At 37.9% G+C, this 18,750-nt stretch overlaps 1 protein-coding gene across 1 annotated transcript; it reads left to right on the top strand.

Annotated features, from left to right (window-relative positions):
* The first annotated feature begins 2,643 nt into the window (after positions 1-2,643).
* LOC144442521 (zinc finger protein ZIC 4-like) lies at positions 2,644-5,362 on the top strand. The gene is made up of 2 exons (XM_078131888.1): positions 2,644-3,775; positions 4,896-5,362. The coding sequence occupies exons 1-2, from the start codon at positions 2,644-2,646 to the stop codon at positions 5,360-5,362; spliced, it is 1,599 nt and encodes a 532-aa protein (XP_077988014.1).
* Positions 5,363-18,750: the final 13,388 nt, after the last annotated feature.

Here is an 18,750-nt window from a genome sequence, read left to right as displayed (position 1 = left end):
TACCATATCGAATGTACAATTACAAGTCGTTTATTTGAGTAAGTCAGTCAACACACTGTTCAACAAATCTCCTCCCGGTGGCAGCTTTGAAAGATGATATTTGCTCACATCGCAGCTGGAATGAGACATACACTAGGTAGATTGGGTTTTCACTATCTTCGTCAAAAAAAAAATCGGTCTGCGATGCACATGTTTTGCCAGAGTCTAAGTTCGACAAAACGTGAACCTGAAAGGTCAAAGTGCATATATATTGAAATGATGTCAGAAATATTTGTAAAAAAAAAATAGAGAAAGAGTGAGACTGATTCAGTTCTGTATTCTGACGATATGTTTAGTGATGTTTTAAACCGTATCGCGGGGAGAGGTGTTGTGCAAATTTTGACGGAAAAAAAGCTGTAAAAAACCATATCGTTATCAACGTACATAATCTCGTTACGAAGTACCACAGTACCCCGGAACAAAAGTTCAAGATTTGTTCACTATTCTTTTCACGGTACGTTTACGATACGCATCACTTCGCACCAAACTAAACATCTACCAACATGGCCGGGGCTCCAAGTGACCATCAAAACACGCTAAACGTGCGAAAGACTAATAAGCCTAAATTATGTATATTGTTGTCCGATGAATACCCTCAGAATGAGGGACTTTTCAAACAGTCCTTAGTCACAAATGTCACCCCATTGTACGTTGTTGAAAAAGTTTTTGTTCGACGTATAGAAGAGCTGGTCTGTGGAGTAGTGACAGGGTGGAGTTTTCATTGTGCTATCTAGCTGTCTATCTTCGTCAACGAGTAACGATCAAGTCTTCACCCACGGCCGTTAATTAATTTTTATTGTTGCTTTAAGTAAACATACCCCGCTGAGTGAAGGCAGGACCCACTGATATACCCGTTTTTTCCCATTCTGTGACAGTAACATCTATCTGGTAGCAAAATATAGGAAATGTAGTTCTCCATGGTTTGATTATAAAATAAACAACATCTTTATAAGTTAAGAGTTGAAAGATAGTAGAATTTGACAGAGAGAGTGCTTTATACCGTTAACTTGTGTGACACGGTCGATGTTCAACAGCTGATTGGGGATATCTCGGAGTATCTACCGTAGTGGTAAGAGGTGGGAGGTAACAAATTGTGTTCATTCAGTAAATTTATGACAAGCCCTCCTCCACTGAGGAGTTGCTGGACTATCTAGTGAGAGACACAGGAATCCATGGGATCGAAGCAGGGTAGAAAAGCGACACCATCAGTGAACTGGCGGGAGATCGTCGTATGTATAGCGTATAGGAATACTATACAGCTCCTACAAACCGCTTACGAAGAATTAAAATAATTGTCGGATCTAATCGCACGCCTCAAGTAACATTTTGCAGACGTGAAATTACTAAATCTTATCATTAAAAGCGATTTAGAAGTGTTTATTTTCCTAAAAGTAAGGGTTTCCTCGCACTGCAATCTTGAATCCCCAATGAAGGAGTTCATTTGTTTATTTATTGCGTCACAGGAAGCGAGAGTTACCTATCTTTAAATATATCAATACACTGTCGGAAATCAACGGTTAGAAGCAAGGGCACGGTTGTCGTTTTTAGAACATCTAAAACACAACAATTTTGATCTACTGTAAACAAACAGACGGTTTGTTGCTTTCTACTGTTACAATCAGAGTTTATAGTTTAAGTTGTAGTTCAAACCCTTATTTTAAAAAAATGACAAAAAACCACCAATAAAACAAGTTGCATTTTGTTGCAAGAACCCTAAAAAGTGCTAAACTGATTCTATTCAAGGCCTTTTGCACTTTGCATGCTTTGCGAGTTTTTCCCACATTTCCGAAGTGACGTAACAGTGAAAGTCGTAACCCCCGTGCAACTTGAAACTGGAACAGACCACATGTTTGTTTCTTGGCTCGGTGTTCTCTTACTGTCCGAAGTCACGGAACCGGAAAAGATGTCCCTTAACAGCTTTATTGAGACGTTAATGTCCCTATTAGAGACTTTACTGCCACCTCCGTGGCTAGAATACCACATGATGTATATTCCTCATGTATAATATTGGTATATATATATATAGGAATCTAAGTGCGCTAGGATTAGCTACATTTTCCAGTATCCAATTGCAAGAAGTTTTGAACTTGGATATTTCGCTGTGTGATCCTGGCTCAGTCATCATCTGACTCATGTACTTTCTGATCATTGCGTCGCACCTTCCAGACATCCCTCCTCCCTATTTTGTGATGCCTATGTTGCGGGGGGACTGACCGTATGAGATAAAAACTGAGCTAGGGGCAGAAAGGGAAGTCTTAGCCTACACACGTATCCAATCATAGCGAAACAAGACAACCACGGTAGGGGGTCACGAAATGACATCTCTGAATCCAAGTGAAATGGTATGAAAAAAGACAAAGGCGCAGTGCGCATGCCCGACACTGCTATTAAAGAATCTATTGGTTCATCAACTGTCAAGTTGTCACTCAACACAAAGCAACCAATCGTGTGGCACTATAATTACCCGTAATACGTTCACGCTGGGCGTCTAACAAGCAGTGTTTGCATGCGAACGAGGGGACACTTTTAGTGCTACTTTCCAAAAGTGAACGTTCATTTGCAAGGTAGCGCTTCCTCTGGTTGAGGACTGTTTAAATCACTCCGATGACTGCCGAGACGCTGCAGTCAACCTTCATGGATCACGGTCTCACCAAACGTAATCCCGCAATGCGACTAGTCGATGTTACTCCGCATCAAAATATTAATGGGATGTCGACTTTTGGACTAGCTCCCCATGCACACCATTCAAGCGATACTACTAACGAGCCGTCCGGCATGGGGCTCAATCCATACGGCATGGAAGCAGCACACATGGGGGCTCTGAAGCTCAGTCCTCCACATCATATGGACACCAGCAGCGCCAGTACCACGTTCAACCCGCAAACAAACGGTTATGTACCCCACTCTCACAGCCACCACTCTCACGGCCATGTCACCAGTTACACGGCACAGGCACTATCAGCGAGCCGTGATTTCCTCCTGCGACGTGAGCACCTTACAGGTCCTACGGTACCACTGGGCACCAGTTTGGCTTCGCACGAAAGTTTGACAGCAAATACTGGATCCCATCACAGTATGTTCGTGCCATCCACAACCTACGGTCCACACGGTCATTCCGATGTCGGAACTTCATCTCATGTAATATTTCCAGGTTTGCACGACCAGCCCGCTCACCACTCGGCACCTCATCATGTGAACACGCAGATGCGACTCGCGATACCCAGTGATATGTACGGGCGACCTGACCAATTTAATCAAGTGACAAGTCCGAGGAACGACCACCTTACGTCGCCACAACTTCATCACAATCCTCACATGAACCCAATGAACATGAATCCGATGAATATGAACCCTATGAACATGAATATGAACACACCGCACGGGCCTGGTGCATTCTTCCGTTATATGAGGCAACCGATCAAGCAGGAACTAACGTGTATGTGGGTTGACCAAGAACAACCAAACCCGAAAAAACCATGTAACAAAACCTTTACCTCCATGCACGAAATTGTTACCCATATAACAGTTGAACATGTTGGAGGACCAGAGCAATCAAATCATACTTGTTATTGGCAAAATTGCACCAGAAATTTAAAGCCTTTTAAAGCGAAGTACAAGTTAGTGAATCATGTACGTGTTCACACGGGAGAAAAGCCATTCCCTTGCCCCTTTCCAGGATGTGGAAAAGTGTTCGCCAGATCAGAAAACTTAAAGATTCACAAAAGAACACATACAGGTACGTTTGAGAGATTTTCTGACCCGAGATGGGTTACGTTGTTGTTGTTGTTGTCGTTGTTGTTGTGTCAAATTGAAATGGTAAACATTGTGCAATCCGGTTGTGTGTTGACGGACTTTAATATTTAATTGCACTTGCACAGTGTGATCAAACCTCAAATGTGTTTAACTTTAACGAAGAGAGTCTTGGTGGTTTGTATTTTAGTCAGTACACTGCCTGTCAATTTTTGTCTTTTTAATTTGCAACATAAATTAAGATAAGTTTAAGGAAATAACTAACACTGCGATGTGAATCTCTTACTAGTATTAACAGTCGGTCTGTGTTGTTGTTATCATTGTAGGGTTTTCTCCACATGTTATGCTTCCGGCATTAAAGCATTCACGAATCGCAAACGATAGAAACGTTGGACACCATTCTGATTGAGTTCATCAGACAGTATTAATAGGGCAATTAACGAGTAACATTTTAACACCATTCAAGGCAAGACCTCGCGAAGGCTTCACTTTTTGCGATGGCGGTTTTTATAGAGTTTGTTTATTACTTAGAAAAGTCATTGACACAGAGCTACTCATGCATTCGACATCTGTTTATGTAGCTTATAACTTGACCGTCCCTTAGCTATAACAGTTGTGAAAACACACAAACATTACGTCAAGTGAAATATATTGTCTGCCAATCTCATAACAAATTGCATGGTATGTGTCGAAGGAAAGCCCCTAACATTCTAAAGTTTCCTGTTCCTATAATATGTTAGTCATTCAGTCCGGCCTTCGGACGTCTGAGAAAAAAAAACATATTTGAAACATACCTCCGATTACAATTTTATGTATATACCAACGGCGGCCAGATTACACATAATTCCCGCATAAGTCCTCGTTGAAATCCTAAGGCAACAATCAGGCAGTGTGTTTTCCCCGGAAATATGTGTAATATGAAGCGATTATGACACATTTTGTCCTCCTTTCAACATTATTATAGTTTGGAATCCAAAATGGCTCATCGTTTGTGGTGGTCGAAATTAAGAACAGATTGACCATTCAGTGTCAGTGAATAGCACCGTTGGTTATAAGCCGCATACGACAAGTTATTCACTACAATTTTTTTTTATTTTTCTCTGCAGGTGAAAAGCCGTTTAAATGTGAATTCGACGGCTGCGATCGCCGATTTGCCAACTCAAGTGATAGGAAGAAACATTCACATGTCCACACATCGGATAAACCCTATAATTGTAAGATTCGTGGCTGTGACAAAAGCTACACACATCCTAGCTCTCTACGAAAACATATGAAAGTACACGGGAAGTCCCCACCACCAACAAATGTATACGATGCATCCACTCCGTCGCTCATCTCGCCACAGACGTCGGAGGGGAGCCACAGTGTCACGTCACTGCCGCTCGCGCCGAATCCACCAGGTTTGGCGCCCACACACACTAATCTTAGCGAATGGTACGTATGCCAGAGTGCGGCGGGTATGCCAACACCGCCTAGTAACGAACATTCGCCTGTGAGTTCGGCGTGTAATCCACTCAGTTTAAGTAACACAGCAACTACAAGCATACAATCTACTGCAGTATCGCATTTTTGAAAATGCCAACCCCTCCCGGGGACACACGGGAACAAAGAAACTCCAAAAAAAAATACAGTTTGCAATAACTACGAATTCACAGAGACTGTTCCATTGGCTTTTATCCAAACATCCAAATCCATGCATGTTTAGATATGCCGTTTTTTTGTACACCTTTTTGATTCAAACATCAATTTGGTAATATGAACATCTTGGGACAACATATCTTAATAGTCTTACTTAAAAGAGAGGTTTTAATATAAAATACTATTTTTGTATAGTTCAAAGTGTTTTAAACTTAAAACAGTAACTGCTAAGAAAAAAAGTACGTTATTTATCAAAATTTTTCCAAAAGCGATTTTTAGTTGGGAAGTGGAGAGTACTATTATATTGACCCTCTTGCTGAATTTTTCTACGTCGACATTGAGTCAACAACAGGCGATTGATTAGGAGGCATGTTGTATTTTTACTGTATTTTTAGTTGTAAAGTGAATAGTTATTCATACACCGTTTTTTTTGCACAACTTTGAGCTCTTACACCCCAGTCTACACGATCACCTTAGAGAATGATCTTTCGCTTGTTGACCAAACTCTGCACAATCAAAGCAATGACGAATATTAATCCTAAACTCACGCAAAGACTTTATGCTAGCGATCGCCTGTTTTTGAAACAATGTTGATTATTTTTTAAAAGAGAAATATTATAATTATATATATGAAAACTCTAATTTGAAACAAGGAAATCGTTACTTCGTTTTTGTATTTTCTACAACGTTGCAACATCTTCAGAGTTTTCAAGAGACCAAACTGCATAAAGTATATAATTTTAGAGATCATTTTGACAGTATCTCGGCATAAAACAACTCACTGCTGTAATATCGAAAGAAAATTGTAATAAAAAATACCCGTTGATTGCTGATTTGATCGGCGTAATGTTGAATTGAAACGTGTTGTCACAACTGCATTGCCAAACCGTCTGATAAATTTTGTCGATATAAACACTTGGTATGCGAAGTACTTGTAGGATGCGAAACATCATTTTTGGCCGGAAATAACGAAAATATCAATTCATCCGATACAAGAGGAAATTAAAACGGCAGAAATAAGTCTGTGTAGCGTAGAAGCGGCGGAACATCAAGATATGCTTTCACATTAAATAATCATTCAAATACTCAAAGGCCATTGTCAATTTAGAGTGAATATACGAATTGAAACCATTAATAAATTGCCGCTATGTCAATTTACCAAGTAACCATATCATCAAATTATTTAAGTTTGACATCCATAACACATACAGCTTAGCAAATCCTATGTAAAATTAGCGTATTGTGCCCTCAGACTAGAATAGGCGGGAGGTGTTCCAACTAGATTTGACGCAATGTTTAGAAGTGGGAATAGTTAGTGTATATACAGTCTACAGAATAAAGAGAGCACCGTGAAATTTCCTGTTTCACGGTTATTTAAACCAATGTTCGTTTCACACTTTTAATTAAAAATCCAGTGTAATTATTTTCTGTCCAATTATTATTGTTTCTCCATTTCAATTAACGATGCGGATGTTAGGAACGTCTGCCGATGAACCGTCTATCAAAACATCCCTGTATACTTAATATGTTTACCAAACCTCCTTGCCAAATACATCTGACTGCTATAATTACGTTTACCGGATCAATCTTACATGCTGTTTCTTCGACTTTCTCAATAATGTATTGACTATTTTGACAAAATTATATCGGAAATCTTTGTAAACATATGTTTAGTTTGTTGACGTCGAGGAAATATTCTCGCCAACGGGTACTTGATTTATGCAACCGTAATCGACTTTAACTGACTGACAGTACACATTTCGTGTTTTCAGCCACTTGGCAGACGACGATGTTTACACTGTAGCTATATTTGCCACAAAATATTTTTGAAATTTCATATTTTGTGCGTGGAAATATACCATTCTTGTTTCGTTATTATTGTTGACGAAGGCATTGTTTTTGCATGTCGAAGAAACATGGTTAGATCACGATTGTCCGACTGCTATACACACACAGACTGATTTCTGCGATTGCTTGCCAAGCATTGTCCGTTATCGATTTTGATACCACTCGTCGAACGGAGTAAAGAATTCGAGCATTCTAATTCCTAAATAAATGCCTTTGAGACACACAAGGCGGCCCCGATGTGCATGCATCTACCGTTGCTTTGGGATGCACATTGAATTACCCACAAATGTGAAATCTCCCAACACCTGCACGCTTATCTCAACATATGATACGATGGACCGATAACGAGTTATCGTCGCTTCATCTTTCCAATACTATGATGTTTTGCTCTTAATTGTCTTTGACTTCAGTTCCCCCATTTATATACCTTCATCGCAAACATTAACCAAGAGGTCAGACATGATCTCCCGGAATTTTAATCACACCTAGTCGAATTACTTTGAGTATTTGTCGAAACGTCAATAAAATCATGACCGGTGACATTTTAATCTCAGGAGTACTGTCGTAGTACCGTACGCGGTAGCGTCATCGTGTTATCGACTGATGACTCGATTTCATACAACCGAAATTAACAAAAAGACAATTATTACCCACAGTTCAATTTCAATTTTAATATCATGTCTATTGCATCACGTGTTTAAATTAACAGTTACTTCCATATCTTTTGTACCGCGGAAATATCAACATCATTTATAACAAACGAATCTAATTAGAGTTACAAAACATGTTACTTAAAGACGGTGCGGCCATCTTGAAGATGGCACGGAGACAACCCCTGTAAAACTCTCTCATAACTCGCATTGTACAGATCGAATATTATTATGTCTATTTCATCCTGCGTAGCTGAATATGTCTATTTTATGTAAATATTTTCAAGAGTCTTGTTGCGTTTCATTTATGTATTATCAAAGAACAATTTTGTTATTGTTTTCCCTTGTCACTGCATGTATTCACTCTCTCTCTCTACGTTTTGTTTGTTTTCAAAGTAGCTACAATCTTTAATGTCTTCATCAGACTTTACGTTCTTAGTTATACTGATTATTTGAGCGACAATCATGTTGAAATATTTTTGAAAAAAATCATTTTTTTTGTTTATAAAAAACCGTTTTGTCATATTAGCTATTGTATATCGTGTACTGAGTAAAAACCGAACGTTACTGAACAACGAATTCTCTACAGTGTGGCATTGTTTACTTATTTGTGTTTATGGTATCGATATTTATAAATTTAGCAGTATTTATTTTACGCTTTTGTAGTTTTTTAAACGAAATAGGGAGTAAGTTTGATCACTTAGTACCGTACCTGGTGTAGTGGTATGATATGAATGGGTGAATGAGTCGTGGTATACGTGTTGTGTGTTGCTGTGCTTGTAACAAGCCGAAACCATCGATGTTTTTCGTACTAAAATTGGCGATTCAAGTATTTCAAAAATAAATATTTCGGTTTATATGATTTTATGAATGAATATACAAACGCCTGTATTTAACATATAAAAGGGTAATCGAAATTCAACTAAGCCAACAGTAATTCCCTGAAATGTGTCAATTGTAAACGAACAACAAAGATAGTCACATATTAACGCATAAACATATACAAAAAAATTGTGTTTTATTTTCTGACAAAAAACATGGGTCTTAACATCTGTTTGTTACGGAATCTGACATTTTTTGTTTGAATGTGTGAAAATGGCAATCAAAACTTGTTCATTTTATGAAATGAACCATATGTGTCGTATAGAAAGAATTGAAAGGTTGTGGGAAGGCTGGCTGTATACCTGTGATGGCAACAGATGCTTCAACTGCGTGAGGGTCACTTGTTACATATCCCAAAGGGCTTGGTGAAGAACACTCCATTTCTCATGGATTGCCTTGTACAATGCACCAGTTATCTGTACAATAATGTATGAAGTACTACAGGACAATAGAAACAGTTGGGTAAATGCCCGACCACATCTTGTTAATATCGCGTACTTTTCGCCCCAAGCCAATCGATCTCCAGCCGGGAAATTTTCATCGTCTGTCCGCCCATTTCACACAACTTCATCGAGTCTCAAATCTCGTTCCAGTCTTGCAGGTTTTGCTGTTCCCAGCATGAAATGGAAATATAGAAGATAAATTGTCCACAGTGTTACCATATCGCACCGTAGAAGGTAAACATGCTGTGATGTCATTGAAATGTTTTCATATTATATTATCTGACATTTTAGTCATCTTCATGTCGTGAATACATCATGTCTATCAACACTTTGTCGACATCTTGGTCTTTCTGATGGCCAGTAATTCCTCTGCGATTATCACTTTACATGAATTACTTGAAAACTCTTTTTTTTTGTCAACAATTATCGCAGATTTTCTCTCTGTCCCTGAACAAGATAATTCCACTCCAAGGAGACCTCAAGTGTCTAACGATTTTTCGTGCTATTGCGTCCGAACAATTCACCACACAATTTCAAGACTCTTGTCGCATTCTTGTTTGCATGGTAGCTTGCTTTCAAGTAGTGGGTTGAACTGTATAGTGCTTCGCCAAAAAACGTCAGCGACCCAGACCAGACATGGGTCGCGTACTGACAACCACCGCATGCTGTGTGTCCCCAAAACACCTAAATGTATTCTTTTGGCACCACTTTCTATTATCACTGGCAGTTTATTGAAAGTTTGATATCGAACCAGCGTTTAAGTTGTCGATATGAATTATCGCTTTGACCCAGACAGTGATGATCGCTCTTATTTGCTGGATTTATTTTTACGGTGTGTTAAACACGTAGGGGAGACTGATACTTTGCATTCAATCGAAAGTTGTAAAATAAATACTCAGAGCGGATAATCGCCCTTCTGTGTTTAACTTTACACGACTTTGAGTACGACGGTACACATATTACTACACTGTGTAAATTTAATTTAGAGACCTCTCTTAGTGTGTAATGTGTATAGAGTAAAGGGGTGAATAGACAGCGGTTTTTGGAACAGTTATCCCGTTATTATTGCATGTCAAATGAGCTCTGTCTTGTCGGTCTTTTTCAGCCTTATTGCTTTTATTGATTCACACGAGACCTTGCGACATTGTGGACACCAATGAGCTTGTTAAGGCTCCGCTAAACGCCCTGTTGTCATAGCCAGTAGACGAACAGTGTCAGACAGTCTCATACTCTAAATTGAATATTATTGCATCGGTGGAACGGTAGCGCTCGTTAAGGTGACTAACAAGTCGTCAAACTGGGTCGATATACCCTAAACATGATCACGGTATTTCGTTCGCGCGCCACCCAAGCCGCCCAAAAAGACTAGATCTGTATTAGTGAAAGGGAAGACGAAGTTGGAAGTAAAACACAGCTATTTAAGTCTTTCACTGGGTTTTTTAGGATGCCATCCTTTGTGCAGTTAACTAAATGAAGCTGTCCGCATGCATGCGTCTTTGTTCGCTGTCAAAGACTAGTTTTGTGCGCCTTACCCGTGATTAGGGCTTTATTATGGAGGGGGCTTCAAAATACTGTACTCCAGGAGAAAACATTTCCTTTCATCACAGAATGTGTTCATTCATTCACTCAAGCCGTCCTTACTGCAGACATTACAAACAGTAGAAAACGTATTCAATTCGACCAATTTGTGCGTAAAAAAAGAAAATGGACTAAACCAGATTTTTGACATTTCACAGTCGTCAGAAAAAAAGAGCGTTTGAGTTTGGTAATTACAACGTTACGGTGAAAGAAATGTGTTTGTCCGGCTACGAGGCCTTCAAATTTAGCTATGTCTGGAGCGATTACTACCACAAATTGATGTTTCGCTATTCACAACCACCCAGAAAGTTAGAAGGGCGTCACATTAAATTATAAAATCGATAAATCCATAGGTTTTCCTTGCAAGAACGTCGTGGCTACTTTTGGTGTCTTGAGCCCGACTTAACATTTCTATAAAATGACAGTATTTAAGTTCAGTCACATACAAACCGTAATAATTGAAAAATAGGTGTCTGTGACATTGTGGAGCCGTCGTAGATTGTTTTATACAAATGTAGATCCGCTACGCTCCGTATCAATTCAAAAATGGTAATCGAGACTCAAAAAAGAAGTTTAGCACTAGCGTCGACGGTGCTATTTTGAGAAGCCACACTGAAAGACAGACCCTGTAATTTATAATCTCCCTAGAATAATATTATGGTATGTTATACAAAACGATATTGACAGTCGTTTCTGGTTATGAGCGTATTAGCGCCTAGATCGATATTAGATAGCGAGCCTACAAGGTAACCTGGGGAGAGACTCAAGCTCAAGTGAAAGCGAAAACCCTCATTGTATCTGTTCACACGGATAAGTATTTCTTCCAAGCTATAAAGGTGGCGTTGTAAAAAAATCACCCTTTGACCGTTGAAAGAGTTCTGTGTACTCACTGCAACCGATGGGTGAAGTACCCACATTCGTTTTTACACCAAGTGGTTCCCATTAACTTAACACAAGGGGTTCCTGCAGTGTCATTGTCACGAATCGTGTCTTTTATTTGTTTCAGACACTTTCATTCCAAGTCGGACGGACAACCTGGTGTGATGATGAATAAAGTCATTTCACTTGTACATGCCCTTCAATCAAATCTAGCACCCGTCTATATTATTGAACCCTATACATCTTATACATAAAGACACCAGCTACGACCAAACTATTGTCAACGTATCTTCACTCCCATACTAAGTTCACTGCCGCAAACTATGAATCTCTATGACGTCACTATCCCGCCTCGGGAACTTGTCGGGCCATTGTCTGTCTATTCTGAAAGAACGATGTTTTCCTCCCTGAAAGGGTTCATAATTCAACCGTTGTCGAAAATAAATTGAAAATAATAAAACACTCGAATTTTTCAAAGTATGGTAATACATTTGAAATCCGATGAAATTTTTTAAAAAGACGAGTATGACCTTTAACCTGGAATTTGTATATTTAAAAAAAAAAGTTATTCATGATTTTTTTGATTGCGACTCAATATATGCAGATCGATTTCGTAAAAAAGTACGTTGCTAGGAAATATGATACCATAATTATGTAATGGTGAAATATGACTTATCTCCGGGTGATGAGTCCGTGGCCGCGATATCATACAGAACGTAAAGTGATAAGGTAGTCATCCATGCTGAGATATCTTCCGCAAAATTTGCCGACAAAATTAATTAGTCGGTTGCAGTTCTCTTTAATAGCCCATCACTACAAACCGACCCCCTACTGTTACCAAGGAAACCAGTGTAATAAAACAAAGGATATGTCGGTCTCTTAAGTGACGTTTAATTGTCGTTAGTTTAGAAAAAAACTTGGCTGGCTCAGCGCGGCTGGAAAGGCCATTACGTTTAACTGGACCCGCTAGAGTGATTGTTCCTGTAATATATCTACCATGTTGCCTTTTTGGAACTCATTATTACAGAGACCGATTATCCCTTCGCACGTCATTACCATGTTTGTGTGGTTTTGAGAAGCTAAAAGAGTCTGTTTTTTATAGCCCCATTCACTCTGAGTCGTATGTTTTATATATCAGTCTTAGTCTTGTTATATAACCCCCATGACAGGGCCATATATCTCATGCCACGCCACCAGGCTCCGTCTTGCACTGTTTTGTAATCACAGAAAACTCATAAAACATCAGATCTCCACAAGTTTTTCGTTACCCCCCCCTTCCAGTGTCTCCTGGAATATTCTGTCTTGTCTCTGCAAGTTCAACCATTTCTCTCTCTCAAACAAATATCGGTCTTGTTTCGTCTATATGACTCATTCCTTTCCAACATGAGCTTTAGAGAAGGGCCCTGACTTGTCTGTAAGATACGTTTATTCGTGTCACACTATGAGCTATCACCCAGGATATTGGGCAGTTTAGTACACTGGTATTCGTCGATTCGAAGCCTGATAGGGTCGCTGAACAACACAACGTATCTTACGGTCTAGATTCCCTGTAGCCTACTCTAATACGTGTTTTCATTTTCTGCGATGTCTCTCTCAGCGTAGGGCTGGCGTATAGTTACTAGACTTGATCCTGACAGACGGCAACAATGCAAGTGGATCAATAGGACAATATAGCCTAAGAACTATAAACACACGAAGTCTTTGAAATCCAAGGTCAATATTGTTCCCTTTTCATTTTGTTCCGCTAAATTCCCACTTCATTATATCTTTATTTTCAGCATATCCGTTTTTTCCCCTACAGGCTGTGTTTGGTACGTGTGCTGGAGAATAGGTCAAAACAATAAATTTAACGATTGGTGATTATCAACCTCCGCAAAACATGAAAGAGGTTAACTTTCTTGAATATCAAATATGAATGTATGGTTGAGATAGCTGATGTGAATAACCCTAGCTTAGTAGAAACAAGTTACAATAATTTATTTTTTCCAAAATATATCCCCAGAATGTAGAAAAAAAATCACGTTAACTCTAAACTAAAGCATTGTGTTTGTGAACTACAACGGTGCCGGATTGTTCATGATTTTTACCAGGATCTCACGAATATTAGTTCACTGTTTGTAATAATAATAATAATAATCATCATGATATATATTTGACAGTGTTTGCGTCGACTTTGAAACTTTCTCAGTGTTGCGGATGATCTTGACATTGCCGTTTCACTGTCAAGCAAGCAAGCAAGCAAGCAATTAAGTAGTGTACGTTCTAAGCTAATGTATATCACATAGGACGAACAGCTAAGCCATTTTGAACTAACAGTAAACCCTGGATCGATGTCTACAAACTGATTTATATTTTTCGTATTCCAACTGGAAAATACACATTCTAGTCGTATTTTTTTGGCGCATTTTTAGTGACGGAGGAGAAGTGGGTCACGTTTGCTAGCAAAAATGTCGGATTCCTAAAAATACTACTTCTGCTTTGAATCCCAGGAAATATACAGGCAACTGACATGTTAGTAAACCTTTCGCAGCAATCACGTGTAAGAGAAGCCGGAAATTACAATATCGGAGAAAGAAATCGAAAAAAAGCCAGCGTTTAGCAACAACATTACAATAATATACAGCCTGCAACGCGTTTACTTTGTGACTCTACTTGAAAATATTCAATATATATATGAAACAATGTGCCAATTAAACTGAACTGTAAAAATATAGATATGAACGGATATAACCGGCTTCCTTCAAGTCGGACCGAGACAGTGCAGTATCAGTTGTTTGACTTCCGGGGCGGAGATCTACTAAAATATAGTTTGTGTTCTTTCAGGATCATATCCTATATCTATTACCGTACAGTACATCCCATATATAACTTTATGCACATACGTTGTTTGTGACATAAAAGACAACACAAAAGATCTCTCAGCCAATAACAGTAAAAAACCCAAAGATAAACATTGTGCAAATTAGAATGCAGAAATAAAATCTGGTGTTACAGTAATACTTTTTTTAGCCCTAATCCACAGCTGTTAAAGTTGTACACCAGTAAACGTTTTTTGTTATTTTCACGACACTATTACGTCTGGCGTTGTGGTCTTTGATCTTTGAGGAAGGCATGTACTCGGGGGAACGATTTTTAAAAACGATCAACATACTTTGAATGTCTGAAAACCTTACCATAGATGAAAGTTTATGTCAAGTATTTAGAACGAAAATAAAGTCTTCACCAGGAATGAAAATAAAGTCTTCATCAGGAACGAAAATAAAGTCTTCACCAATATGGGCTTGATTTTTAAAAAAAAAATTACTAAGTAACAGTTAATTTTTCTACAGTAAGTTTCACACACGGTTTAGAAGCTAATTAAAACAATTATTAGACCATGAAATTATTAGACATGTATAATTTATTATCTTTGCATTGTGTACATTTTTTTCTCTTAATCAATTTATTGAAGTTTTCCTCAAGAAATCACACAATGGTTCTAAAAAGCACTCCATTTGTAAAGTACCATCGTTTTTTGGTCACGTGTATTTCGTGTAGTATTTTCTAATTTACTTAGCCCCACTGTTGTAAACAATAACGGCGATTGTTCTACGAGGTAGAACCTGTTGTGTGTGGCCGACTATTGGTAAAAGTCCTGCATAACGCCTTAATTGTAATCTTGCATGTACATTTATTGTACGAGTTATGTCGCAAAGTTCGGGCTTCAACATTGTCAATTGTATCGACGATGTTGTCATGAATGGGTGACATGACGTACACGCGTGATCATTTGCAATTTGGGCAACAGCGGTGAGGTAACAGCGGTGCTATATTTCCTAAAGTAAAATTATCGAACTTTCGTTGAGGGATTTGACTATTTTCTGCGAAATTTTGGTTAGTTTTTATAGACTATAGCTGGTCTGAGTTTTAAAAGACCACCAATAATTTCTATCATATCTTCCGTTGCTAAGATTTTGTATTTTTTGAATTTCAAGTTAATTATTTCGCCATTTTTCGTTCACCTGTCCCTTACCACCGTTTAATCGTAGTACAACTACTCTTCCTTGATTTTTTTATATTAATTCTGAAGTTAGTTTTTACAACGTAGAATTCGTCTCGAACGTTGGCACGAGAACCTTGAAAATCTGACCGTCTTTCAACGACACAGGCCACGGTGTTCATTCATCCTTCTACAATTCTTTGTACCAACTAAATATTTCTTGAATAATGCAAGGAATGAACTCTATTGAACTAATAATACGTATATACTTCGTATAAAAAAACGCCCATCGCTGTGAAAGGCAGAAAAATGTCTTTGTACCCGACATTTTTGACCGTCGAAGGACATGGAAAAGCAAGGAAGTGACTTTTTTTTCTTTTAGAAAGGTCAAGAAATGAATTCAACAGAACTGTTATTAGTATGAAAAAGAAATACAGTGTCAGATACTCTCAAAAAAACGTAAACCCCGTTGACAAATGGGTTAGTAATTGCCGCCCAAAGTTGACGAAACAGATGGTTTTCCAATGGTTTATATAACATATGTTGATATTCTTTTGTTTATAATGTAAATAGACATCGTAACGTCAGTCGGTGCCCAACGACTTTTGACGAATTTGTTTTTGACGATACTCGTACAGTATGCACAACAGGAAGCAAATGTTAAATCAGGTTAATCTGAAGAGTATTACCGTACACTAGTTTACCCACAACAGAAACAATATAGTCCCCCCGCCTTCTATAGTGTTTCGTAGCGTTGTTTGAAAGTTGCTGTTAAGTGTAACACACGTAAGTTTAATTGTTGTCTTAGCGGGAAACTAATAAGCGGCAAAATAGTTCAGGCGCGAAATTTTGACTCCGATAAGAAAAGAATTACTCTAACAATGGATACACAACCAAGGTAAATCTAGTAGACATCAGATCACCCAAAATTGACTGAAAAAAGTTGCACTTTTTCTTTCAGTGTGCGGCAATCCCTGCATCACGTGACCAACCAACAAACTCAACCGCCTGTAGGCCTAATCGTTATTTTTTGACAAAACACAACACAACAGAAGCTCTTTTAAATCGCTTCCTGTGCTGTTTTTGTTAATCCGTAACGGATAATACTGATAAGTGATACTAAACAGAAGATTAGTATTTAAAAGACAACAAATTATTTTAGCTGCCAGTGTTAATTTTGCACAAATCTCCGTCACCATAATTACGTGGATTTTATTCGTTATCCGCCAAAATTTATAAACGATGAATTATTGTCAGATATGTAATGCCTCAGTAAGTTGTGACTATTAAATTTAACGTATACATACTGCCATACAAGAATAAAGTAGATAAGCCACACGATATATTGGTATTTGTCTCGACTTTACAACTAACACAACAACTGCAGCCCACTGTACACAGCTACACAGAATTTTAAAATATATATATATATATATATATTGTATATAAAAACGTATGTCCTTTCAACCCCATGAGGTACGGCTTTGGCTTTTGCAAGTCAAGTATAAAGAAGGTTCTTAGTTATTACATGATAATTCGAATTCAGAATGGAACGCCGATCAGCGCCGGTCGACCTTCACAACGTCATGCCGAACAGAAACATTTTAATTTGCTATTTTGTACCATCTTGTCTCATGGTATCGTAATTTATTTTAGACTGGAATGATAGTATTGTTTCTTTTCTGTGAAATGATACCAAAATTAGGAAGTAAGCGGGGAAAATTCAACAATTTTCTCGAAAATCTAACCCGAATAATTTGACGACACAGTTGAAAGGTTGTGTTACAGTACATTTCACGCGGCAAAGTAGACCCTGGAGACACACAGCTTACCGATCAAGCTAACCTTGGGGTGACGTTATATATGTACAACTATCTTCCATGTTTTCCATTCATTGCATAATTAGTCCTTAATTTTGGCTTCCATGGAATTTCACTTGTTTACCAGAGTCTTGGCATGGGCTTCCTCATCCCGCTAGCTATCTCTGAGTTCCAAATAAACATGTTAATTGCTACACATCCATCAATAACTCATACATTGACTACTGCTGGGTGAGACAAAATACACCTTGACTTGATGTTACCAACTCAGAACGATTTTTATTCACCCGTGTGTCTCAGTACATGCAGTAACGTTTTTTTTAATGACAATTCGTTTATAAATGCTAAAATTAGGTAATCTAAGAAAGACCAAATGAAATAAGATTAAGAATAAATCGTGTAAAGATAGAATAGAATAGAATAGAATAGAATAGAATAGAATAGAATAGAATAGAATAGAATAGAATAGAATAGAATAGAATAGATTAGAATAGAATATGAGGGAATATAAAAGAATAGAATAGGGGATATAACAACATAACATAGCATAACATAGCATAACATAACATAACATTACATTACATTACATTACATGATATAACATAATATAATATAATGTAATATATTATAGAATAGAATAGAATAGAATAGAATAGAATAGAAGAAAATGAAACAATAGAATAGAACAGAATATAGTAGGATGGAATAGAATAGAATAAAACAGAACAGAAAAGAACAGAATAGACTAAAATAGAATTAAATAGAATTTAATAGAATAGAACAGAACAGAACAGAACAGAACAGAACAGAACAGAACAGAACAGAACAGAACAGAACAAAATAGAATAGAATAGAATAGAATAGAAGAGAATGATATAAAATAGAACATAATTATATACTGAATCAAAAACAACTTTTAAGTCTTAAATTGTAGTTTGTGGAGACCAGTTTGTAAATGTGCAGTATTCAACTATCCATCCGAACTGCCGATTCAGTTAGCGGATATTCGTTCATAATATCACACATTTTTATTTTATCCCTTTGAGCTCTTTGCGGGTCATAAAAAACACAACCTTAAATGAAAAGAATTCAATTCGAGTTAGAATATTTCACAAAACAACACTGCTGATAGTGTATTTATTGAAATAATATTTTTGAATCGTACGGGGGTATTGTTCGTTTATGTGTAAGTATCACCTTCAGAGTACGACCAGGCACTGCACATCCTGCGGCATTTATAGTTA

Source organism: Glandiceps talaboti, chromosome 11 (genome assembly GCF_964340395.1).
Source record: "Glandiceps talaboti chromosome 11, keGlaTala1.1, whole genome shotgun sequence".
In the NCBI taxonomy this organism is placed as follows: domain Eukaryota; kingdom Metazoa; phylum Hemichordata; class Enteropneusta; family Spengelidae; genus Glandiceps; species Glandiceps talaboti.
This window is presented reverse-complemented; position numbering and strand designations above follow the sequence as displayed.